The 11,164-nt window shown below is 41.0% G+C and overlaps 1 protein-coding gene across 2 annotated transcripts in view; it reads right to left on the bottom strand.

Annotated features, from left to right (window-relative positions):
* Nucleotides 1-11,164, bottom strand: part of samd4a (sterile alpha motif domain containing 4A) — a 76,451-nt gene that overhangs the window by 28,107 nt on the left and 37,180 nt on the right. The window contains exons 3-4 of one of the 2 annotated variants that reach the window (XM_005944421.3): nt 5,020-5,595; nt 569-856 (exon numbers count right to left, since the gene is read on the bottom strand). In XM_005944421.3, the coding sequence (XP_005944483.1) occupies nt 569-856; nt 5,020-5,595 (864 nt within the window). The remainder of the gene's footprint in view (nt 1-568; nt 857-5,019; nt 5,596-11,164) is intronic. The other variant, XM_005944422.3, reaches the window with a different exon arrangement.

Raw genomic sequence — 11,164 nt, forward strand, 5'->3', positions numbered from 1 at the left:
GGAACCAAAAGAAAATAAGTGATGTAAATAAAGAAAGTTTCTTTGCCAAAGACACTTTAATATTGTAATATAGTGGGACTGATTAGTGGACAACCTGCTCTTCCACCTGAATCACATCCAATTACCGGTAGTAGTGAATGTCTGAAAGCTCGGCTGACTATAGTATTGAACCTAGTCTGTCTCAATACTCATTCCCACCAAATCAGTCAACCTAGGAGAGTACTTTTGATCTAAATAGGGGAGCCTGTCATTACCCATTTAACCTCACTGATAAAGTGTTTTCATGTTTCATTTTTGTGAAAGCAAGTGTGGACTTCAAAATCAGTGGTTAGTTCCGACATCTTAATTTGTCTCTTGATTCTTGGAAATTAAATCTATAAAGTTATCTTAAAATCCAATATCTAGTGACTCTGTCCCAGAGTTGGCATTGCTATTTTGGGAGTTCTCCTTATTCCCTTGAAACTGTTATCCATCTATGCGCATTTCGACTGCGAGTCAGCCACCTCACTCCAATGTTTGCCATAATCCAGTAGGTCACGAATATTGAACAGGTCTCTTTCTTACTCACCCCTCATGCCACTGCCCTCTTCATGAAAGGAACTGCGATGCAGACCTGAACCTCCTCCTAAACCAGCATCCTCCAGATGCTCACTGCCTCCACTGCCAGAGGAGGCGATGCTGCTTTGTGGAGAGAGAGGTGCGTGGTCTGGGGCTGGGCCTCTAGCAGTCCGAAGATCTTCCTGGGAAAGCCATGCGTGACCCAGAGGCTGGTTGTTGGGGCCACTCATGGGGGGTGTGAGGGACACTGAGCGCTTTAAGGGACTGTGCTGTTGGCTGCCACCTCCACTTGTAAGGACTGTAAACCAACAACACCACTAGTCACTCAGACTGACTGGGAACATTATATAGTTCACGCACTCCTGTGTTCAAGAACACTGAACATGAAGTCATTTTCTTTACATTTTGGCGATCTATAGGCTTCTAATCCATATGTATTTGGACAATGACAATGACTGTGTACACCACCACAGTTGACTTGAATCAATATGTGACTTGAGCCCAGACCTTAAGGTTGGATCCAAGGGTTTGTTAGTTTTGTTCTTTGTTTGTTTTTTAAATATAAAAAAAAAATAAATTAATGAACTGTTTAGGAATTACAGCTATTTTTGTACACAGTGCCTCAAATTAATTAGGCAAACTAACATTTTAAATGTTTATGTTTTGATGCTGCTGAGCTCGTGTGTGCATTCTTTTTTTTTAAAATCAATGTATCAGATTACTGATTGGGCAACTCAAACTTTTTGCTGTCTCTGATTGGTTTATTTTGGTTTTTCAGCCTATTAATGGCCTCCTTCACTTGCATCAACATCTCTTTGGACCTCATATTGAGAGTTCCAGTAAATAGCTACCAAATAAAAGACCAACAACATGAAACTCCTCGGTAAGTCAATTGCCCAATTATGTCTTAGCTTCTAAAAATGGGGGACTGTGTATAAAAATAGCTGCAGATCCTGAACAGTTAATGTAGATAATTGTTAACTCTGCCACTGTCAAACAGTTTATTGTGCTATTGACCCTTCTTTGGTGTCGTTTATTCGAATGGATGATTGAAGTCTGAAGAAATGAGGCAATTTAAGAATTTATTCATGTAGCAACCAGGTGCTTCAGTATAATGTGGAAGAACCATGAACAGCCACAACCCCATGGCACCTCCTCCTCATGCTGAGCAACAGCTTCTTTTCTAAGCTTTGCTTCTTAGTTCCAATTGTCTTAGGCAGAATTTGTACTCATAGATGAACATAATATTCCTTGACATGTTAAGGTGCACATGTTGCCGACATCAGCGCTAATGGGTCCGACAGTGACAGATGGACTGATTGACCGCTTTTCTACTCTCTTGGAGTACTCAAAGCGCTCTATACAACATGCCACACATACCCAATCTCACAAGCACTGACTCTAAACTGAGTGCTTTTCTAACGACATTCACACACATTCACACTCCGATGGATGAATCAGAGAGCAACTTGGAGTTAGTCTCTTGCCCAAGGATACTTGGCATGCAGACTAGAGGATCCAGGGATCAAACCACCAACCTTCCAATCAGTAGGTGACCTGCTCTACCTCCTGAGCTACAGCCACCCCAATAATGATCCTTCCGCAGGCTGGCTGTCATAGCAGGCCTCCTGACCACCCTATGAGACGGGCTGTGTGTAGTCTGTTCTGGATTATCTGGGTAGAGACCCATAGGCCATATCATCCTAACTGCAAGTCTGTAGATGACTGCCATCTTCTTGGGACGCCCAATTTGCAGCCTGTCTCCAACATTTCCTGTTATATGGAACTTCAATTGGGAGACTGTACTAGCTCTCACTTCAAATCGTGCTGCATCTTTGTTTTACAGAACATCAGCTTGAAGTTCCCCTATGGCACACCCTATCCAGATCAGTCAAATTTGGCATGCCTGGAGCAGACACCAATTTTCTACTGTAGCAAGGTCGAAGCTCACAGGTGCTGCTTATCAGGGACTAATTGGACACCTGTTTATCAGCACCTGGGATTCCAGAATCTCAAACCAACAGTCAATAGCTGAATAAGCTGTTTGGCAGTGGCAGAGAAGATTTGGCAAGTTTTTCCATTGGCACAACCCATGTACTCCACTCAATCGCCAAATGCATTTTCCTTACAAATATGACACCAGTTATTCCCAAGAAGCATTGTTACAACAAAGAAATAAGCGACCAAACACAAAGTAGTTCAGACATTAAAGTAAAATGAAGTGTTTTTTGTGCTATTGGAAGAATGCGGCTGCATTTGCAAAACAGAAAATACATACGACTCAGGTTTATCTCCCCTTTGTGCTGCGTCTCAAATGATGTTGTGCCTGTTTAATACATGCACTGCATTTTCTGCCTGAGCCCCTGGGCTTACATTAATCATAATCATCTTGTATTATTAGAGTACTCAAAATCAGAATTTCCTGCTCACTATAAACTACAGCTCATCTGTGACATAAGTAGTTATTTAGATTTAATATCTGAAGTTTCAACCTCCAAGCAACATACTAAACAATGCCTGTTCAATGACCTGAGGAAATATTTTTCCACTGTGTAAATAACTTAAGTAAATCCATCGACCAAGATATCCATTTGCTTGAAAAGCCTTTCCTCTTCATTTCTTCATTTTAGTAAATGAACTCTACTCTTACGGGGTCAAACCAAGGTTACCATTACTACTAAAATAGCAATACTTTCATCTCAAAACAGTTCTAGGATCACACATTTTCCTGAGACTGTTGAAGTGGATGAAGAGAATGAAAAGGTGGAGAAGAGTAAACAACTTTTTTGTGTCGCCTGTCTGGCAGGGTAAACTGCCATCGATAGTCCAGGCTCTCTCTCCTCCTCCTATATGTGGTGCTCTTACTGTTGGCGCTATGTATAGGACTTCATGGGCTCCGTTTAAAATAGGTGCCCAGCTAACATTTCAAGTTCCACTCCCTAAATATTAGCCATTTTCCCTAAATACAGTCTGCCACAAAGGCTGCCTTACAAGGGAAAGGATGGGTGGTATGTGCTGCTGTGGTTTGGACTAAAGCTTAGAGTATGGGTGGGGTGTCATCAGGGTGTTCTCTCAGTAGAACACAGGTTGATGTGATTGGACCATTATACTCCTATAGCCCTTAATGTGACCAGATGAAGACATAACCACATGTTGACCAACAATGTAAAAATAATTTTTAATAACTCAAATTAAATACCTAAGCCAAACACTGACTTTTTCTGATGCCAGAACCACCTCCCCATGATCATTCTATAACTCTAAATGCCAACACATAAATACCAATTTGCTTTGAGTGTGTCCAATGCTTCTATTCGTTTTACATTTATATAAAAAACAAAAAAAACAAAACAAACACACACAAGAAAATATACCTATGCTCTCTGTCGCCACCAATCCTGTACTGGTAGCTGGGGTAACTCTAGTTTTATCAGTTGTGAAATCCTATGATCTTGTTTGGGACCCAAGCTGTTAGCAGTCTAACATACAAGAGGATCTTTCTTGGAGCAGCAAGCAGAGCTTTAAATGTGCCTTTATTTATAAACCTTCAGCTGTTTCTTTCATCTCCCAGGAAAAAAAAAGAAAAGAAAAAAGAAAAAGAAAAAAACAGAGCTCTTGCATTCTTGTCTGGAAATATCCTGCTCTGACCATAGTTATGTTCAATTCCAACAGCCCAGCCCTCCCTGTGTGTTGTCTTCCAGCCAACACTCAGCCTCTGTAGTTGCTGTGTGGGTTCTTCAGAGTGTACTCGGTCTGGTCAGGGTGTATTAACTGCTGTGACTATTTGCTCAGTACTTGTTTACGTTCAGTGTAGAGTGTTTCTTATACATTTGTTTAATTTATTTATAATGAAACAAGTATTTAAAAACACTGTTTTTAAATGTGGACTGCCTTTTTTGTGCCTTGTTATAGATGCTTTTGTGCTTTTTGTGCGATTTCTTTAGTGGGCCCTTATGAAACTACTCTGTTCATCAACTCTGAAAAAGAAAGCAATTTTAGCTCCCTTCCCCATCTTTTTAAACCAACTCTCTTGTGACTGGGCACTCCTAGCAAACAAGTGGTTTGGACAACAGGTGGGTGGGGCTTCTGTCTTCAGAGGAAAAGTGGATGCGCACATTGACCATATATCGGCACTTATTCTCAATACTGTCAGGCTCTGATTTAAATAGAGGGTTTAGACAAGCTTCAAACCTGAGCGTTTGGCTCATAGGAATATAAGCTGATCTCATAATTTTAAACTATTGCTGTATTTAATATGAACATCTATAATTTTAATAATTATCTGACAGATTACAAGGAAATGAATAATAAATTATCAGTTGACATCTGAAATTAGCAAAGATTTTACAGGATGTTGCAGAAATGTAACCCACTGTATTACAATATTTATTACATCATTAAATGCACCAGTCTGTGGCTCCTATGAAAGAAACAGGAAAGACAGGACAGGTTTTCACTTACTCGCGTTACTGCCTCCGCCAATTCCAACAGTATTGATGGTTGCAGGCACAGAGGATGATGGGTAGAGAGGGAGGTGTCCATTTTCGCAGCCATGCTGATGCCAGCCTCCACCTATTCCTGAATCCCTGGAGCTCTGCCACCCATTGAGGCGGTCATCTGAGCCATAACGTTGGTGGTGATGCAAGTAGGGAATGCCTGATGAAGAGGTGTTGGTAGAAGAGCAAGATCCAGATGAGGTCAGGGTCGAAGGAGGTGTAGACTGGTGGTGATGGTGAGGCCCGGCAGGAGGAGGCCTTTCCAATGAGTCTCTCTCTCTCTCCTCCAGGTGGTTGAGCCAGAGTGCCAGAGCAGCGCGGTCTTCAGGGGAGGTGGCGGGGTGGATGAGGGCGTAGGAAAGGAGCTGCCGAGACTCCTCCAGGTGATGGCCGTGCTCAATCGTGTGGGCCAGGATGCGAGGCAGCAAGCGCATGTATTCTCCCTTAGCTTCAACGTTTCCCGGTTTGAGCAACGGAAGATGGGTAAGGACAAGGGAGATGACACGTTCCTTGGGCTCACTCTGCCATTGGCTAATTATACCTGCAGGACAAAATGAAGGAGAACATTAAAAAAGAAAAAAGAAAAGAAAAAAGTAGAGATGGACCAATCCGATATTACGTATCGGTCCGATACTGACCCAAATTACTGGATCGGATATCGGCGAGAAATAAAAAATTTTATCCGATCCATTAAATATCAAAAAAGCACCTCACAAAACTTGCTACACGGCGTAACTTGGCTCATAACCGTAGCACGTCGCAGCAGTATGCATCACGTGATAGAGCGGCTGTGTGTATTTGTAGCCTCACCAGCATTTCATCTCCGAGGAAGTTATCCCAGAGAGAAGTAAAGCAAGTGTGTAAGTTCATCTCTGAATGTCTGTAAAGCATTCCCACGTTAAGCTTAACAACAGATATATGGAGCGACTGCCTCTCTCTCTCTCCCTCTCCTGCTGCTACTTCAATCGTGAAACTGCTTAATGATCAGCTGATCGGCTTTTCTGTCGCGAGTCCGTCTCTCTTCTTTGTTTTTGGCCCACTTCTCACCAGAAAGAGGAAACCAGCGGCTGAACAACAGCAGCACGTTTAAGCTTGATAATCTGTTGTTAGAATTTATTTAATATTACTTTCTACACCAGGATCCTTTTCTACGTAGCTGACGCTGGTAACTGTGCAGGGGCGGATCTAGCAAAGTTTAGCCAGGGGGGCCGATAGGGCATGAACAGGGAAAAGGGGGCACAAAGACATACTTTTATTTCTTATTCTCATTTAAAATGTCTAGCTTTTAATAAATAATTATCTGACTCTTACACCCAGAGTTTTAATCTAATGTAAAATATATAGAAGTCCATTACTGTATATAGTAACTGTTAAGTCTAATATACTTAACTTACTTAAGTAAGCTATAGTACTTTTTCCTTTGGGAAAGTACCATCTGTGAATTCTGCAATTCTGTTGAAGAAAGATGTTGAATCTATTTAATTATTCTTGAAAAATAATTTATTTCTGTGCATTTCCCCCCTGCATCAAATTAAATTTGATTACATCGATTAAGCATCATGAGGTGGAGGGTGGTTCCCTATTTTTTTTTTTTTGCTGGGAGTTTGCAACCCTATTAGTTAGCAGAAATATTAAGCAACCTAAGTACTCTTTAAAATACCAGAATAGGGAGGATGGAGTAGGTTTAAGTTTATTAGATTGATCAGTGTTGATAAACTATGAAATATTTTGGGTGCAGTGTATTTATTTATTTATTTTTAAACATACAGGTATAACAGAAAATTTTAAATAAATAACAACACTAAAGCTAGAGTATAAACTTATATAAAATGCAGCAAGATATTAAAAATATATTTTATTGATTTAAAAAAAAAAACCCACTATATCGGATTCATATCGGTATCGGCAGATATCCAAATTTATGATATCGGTATCGGACATAAAGTGGTATCGTGCCATCTCTAGCTTAAAGTAAGATTTCTTTTATGATATCTAAAGGAGCAGCAGAGGGGAATATAATTTATAGATAGACAGATGAATTCGTGAACACATGTATGACTGAAAATAGAAGACACCAAGATGATGTCAGACCCCGCACCATCATCGTTCTATTTTGTTCCTTCTAAAAACACCCAGGTCTGTAGATTGCTAACGGAGGCCATACAGCTTTGGACATAACGTGGAGGTCATGGAGCTCTATTGTTGTCCCAGTCAGTAGGCCATAAGAGGTCCATTCCTATCATCTTGGACCAGGGCTATAGATACAAACAGGTCAGGGCAACAACTCTGACAGCCACACAAATAGAGACACGAGTCACTAAGAAGGCCGGCTTCACTTCCGGCTTGTGAGACACGTCTGTATGATCTGTCCACAGTAGTAATTCTTAACAAAACATGTCTTACTTTGAAATCCCACACATGAGCTAGGGGGGGGGAAAAAAACAGAAGAAAAAGAAAAAAAAAATCCATCAGCTTATCCTCCTGTTCAAAGACATCCCAAGGCCTTACTGTGGTGATGTACAGCTCTCTCTGCCCTGTCAAGTGGACAGATGCAGCTCTGACTGGGCAGATGGAAGAACCGTAAACCCTGAAGCCTCCTAAACAAGGCTCATGTTTACATCTCTGTGAAGTTGGACCCTTTACACACGTACAAGACACAGACGTGGTGACAGCAGTTCTTTATTTGAACAGTAAAAATACTGTGGTTTGCAATGGGACACAGACACTCCTGCTCCGCTATCACGTCCGCTCTCCTTTCTCCAACTGTCACTGTGACCATATAAAGAGTCACAATCACATTCACATTCCAGCACACCTGTTCACCCCGCCTCTGCGCCGCCCCAGGAGCTCACTGCGCCACCCCTCCTCTGCAGCCGGCCAGAGACCACACCCACGCCACAATCTCCTAATGAAAGATGACCAGGTGAATACACACATTTACTCCAGGCTGGTATGTATTTTGACGATTTAGTTTGCTTTTAGACTGCCTTGTTGTTATTTAGAGAGCAGGTTTATAAAAGATTCTCTCATAATCTATAACCTTTCATTTTTACCTGATAATGAGACATTTAGTAGGATTTAAGGCAGAGCATCCAAAAAAGAGACACCAAATATAAGGTCACTGTTAACGTCGACACCTTTACATTTCAAGTTAACAGTAACAGCAACGAACTCTTAAGCACCACGTCCTTTGTGCCTGAAAGGCAAATATGCATGAGAGACAACTGTTCAGTTTATACTTTTAATTTGGACAGACATCTTTTCATCTAAGATTTGTTCTGAAAACTAAATCTGTGCTCTGTTACCAAACTCAAATTAACAGAGTTCTGTAGGTGGCAAAAATTTCTCCCAACACAATGGTCAAAAGTTCTTTAGACTTTCCAATCCTGCAATCAATTGTTGACTGAGAGGAAATCCCACCTCTGCAACCCCTCAGTGACCTGTAGTCGCCACAGAAACACAATAATACCTTAAGGGATGTTTCTACAATAGAAAACAAATAGGCCACTGGCACTCTGAAAGAAAAAAAAAAACAAAACAAAAAAAAACTGTCCCTATATCTATTAAAAGGCTAAAAGACAGGAGTCACGTGGGACCGCCGAGGAAGATGGCTGCTCCTAAAGCCTGTTGATTAATGTTCTGAATTTGGAAACGTACACTTCAGTTGTAGTCATAAAGTGGACGCCCCTTGTCGACTTTGAAGTTTTTCAAGGATTACAGCCTTTGAAAAAAGGCAGGTAATAACAAAGCAAACTTTTTCCAAAGGAGCTACCACGAGGAAGAAGCAAGCTAGCATTAGCCTCATTCCGGAGCCGCCCGAAAACACACCTGCATCTGATGCCGCCTCTCCAGCAGCAGCGGAGGAAGGTAGGGGGAGTGAGAGCTAAAAGGACAAAATTAAGAAAATGAATGCTACTCTTCAGGTCGTAGCAAAAGATGTCACCACTATTAAAGAAGCGACTAAAGAACTAAAAGATTCAGTGGAAGAGATAAAATTGAGGTTAGGAGAGGCGGAACAACGTATATTAGACATGGAAGATGCCAGCGTGCTTACTGAGGCAACAGTGGACAAATCTGAGAAAAGGTTGGAGGTGTTGTGGTCAAGAGTGGAGGACCTTGAAAACCGTAGTAGGAGAAACAATGTACAGATTATTGGACTTAAAGGAGGCGTGGAGGAACCCGGGAAAGGGGATAAAAATGTAACAGAGTTTCTGGCCAAAGCACTTGAGCTTTCTGGAAGTGAATTTGAAATTGAACGTGCGTATTGTTCCCCTGTACCAATGCCGGAATCTAACGAGCCTCCCAGGGCCATACATGTCCGCTTTCTACGTTCATCTGCCACGGAGAAAGTACTACGGGTGGCCAGAGAGAAGCGTGGAATCGACTGGCAAGGCGCCAAGCTTTCCTTCTTTGAAGATGTTACAAGAGAGCTGGCGGAGAAGAGGAAAGCATTCAACCCGGTGAAGAAGCGTCTCCGAGAGCTACAAGTGAAGCATAGGCTGGTGTATCCTGCAACACTTATTTTTACGTGACAAAAGAAAACATTCAAAGACGGAAAGGAGGCTGAGAAATTTCTGCAGGAGTCGACTTAGGAGTGCAGGGCATAATGTAACAAATTGGAGAAATGTGTGTGAGTTAAAAAAAAATAAAAAAAAAACCCAAAAAAAACGAAGGTAACAAATAAACAATGGGTAGAACGGGGCTGCGGCGGCTGTGCTGCTGTCGGGGACAGTTAACGTGTCTCACGGACCAAGGAAAGTTTAGTGACTCAAGTTAAAGTTAGTTAGGGTTGGGTAGAATGCGAGGGAGGGGTTGCTTAGCAACGTTGTTCTGGGTTGTTATGCAAAGGGTGTTCGTTTTGTTCAGGTTTGTCTTTTTTAAGACAGCTAGTTTGATGGTACCAGATGGGTTTTGTAATATTGAGTGCCTATGTATATATTTGTGTTGTGTTGTAAAGTGCACAGGGAGTGTCCTTCCCCCATTTTTCATTAGAAAGAGATGAACAGGTATACTAAAATAATATCGTGGAACATAAAAGGATGTGGGGACCCAATTAAAGGAGGAAGGTTCTGACATAAACATACAGATATAGCGTTTATTCAGGAATCCCACATTGCTGGAGAAGAAGAGGCAAAAAAGTTTAAGAGACTGGGTGGGCTCCATTTTTCATAATTCATACTCAAGTAAACAAAATGGTGTTTTGAACCTTATTAATTTAAAATTAAGCTTTGTGTTGTTGAAAAAAATATAATGATAAAGAAGAGCACACTATATGCTTGGAAGTTTTAATCAATGGGGTTTGAATGGTTTTGTGTAATATCTATGCACCTAATAAAGAATAAACCAGATTTTTTTTTGTTTTTCTTCCTCTTCTTCACAGAATTAACAAGATAATAGGTGATCGTGAGGGGCAGGTAATATTGGCCGGAGATATCAACCAGGTGATGGATGGGATAATTGATAAGAGCAAACCCAGGGGTAGGTCTACACCCAGGGACAGACAGGCTATTCAATTGCTGACGGAGGATCTTTGCCTAGTAGACATTTGGAGGTTAGTTAATCCTAGTTCAAAGAAATATACATTTTACTCCAATTGTCATATAATGTATTCAAGGATAGATTTCGCCTTAATATCAAAATCTTTGGTAGATTCAGTTGTAGATTGTGAGATTGGTGCCATTGCGATTAGTGATCACGCCATGGTAGAGTTGCAAATTGATTTAAACACAGAACAAAAAGGGATCGCTGGAGGCATAACACGATGTTGTTGCAAAACAAAAGTTTTAGTGAGGAATTAACAAAAGATCTTAAAATTTTCTTCAAAATCAATATGGGTTCCACACATAAAGTAGCCACAGTTTGGGAAGCGTCTAAAGCATACATAAGAGGAAAGATAATTACATATGCGACAAAAGTTAAGAAAAGTGATTTAGAACGGGAAAAAACTTTAGATGAAGAAATGCATGAAATGGAGAAGGATTTAGCAAGACAATACTCAAATGATAAATACCAGACTACAGTGGGGCAAAAAAGTATTTAGTCAGCCACCGATTGTGCAAGTTCCCCCACCTAAAATGATGACAGAGGTCAGTAATTTGCACCAGAGGTAC

This window comes from Haplochromis burtoni, unplaced genomic scaffold (genome assembly GCF_018398535.1).
Source record: "Haplochromis burtoni strain Fernald_Lab_line unplaced genomic scaffold, NCSU_Asbu1 Contig_401, whole genome shotgun sequence".
Classification (NCBI taxonomy): Eukaryota; Metazoa; Chordata; class Actinopteri; order Cichliformes; family Cichlidae; genus Haplochromis; species Haplochromis burtoni.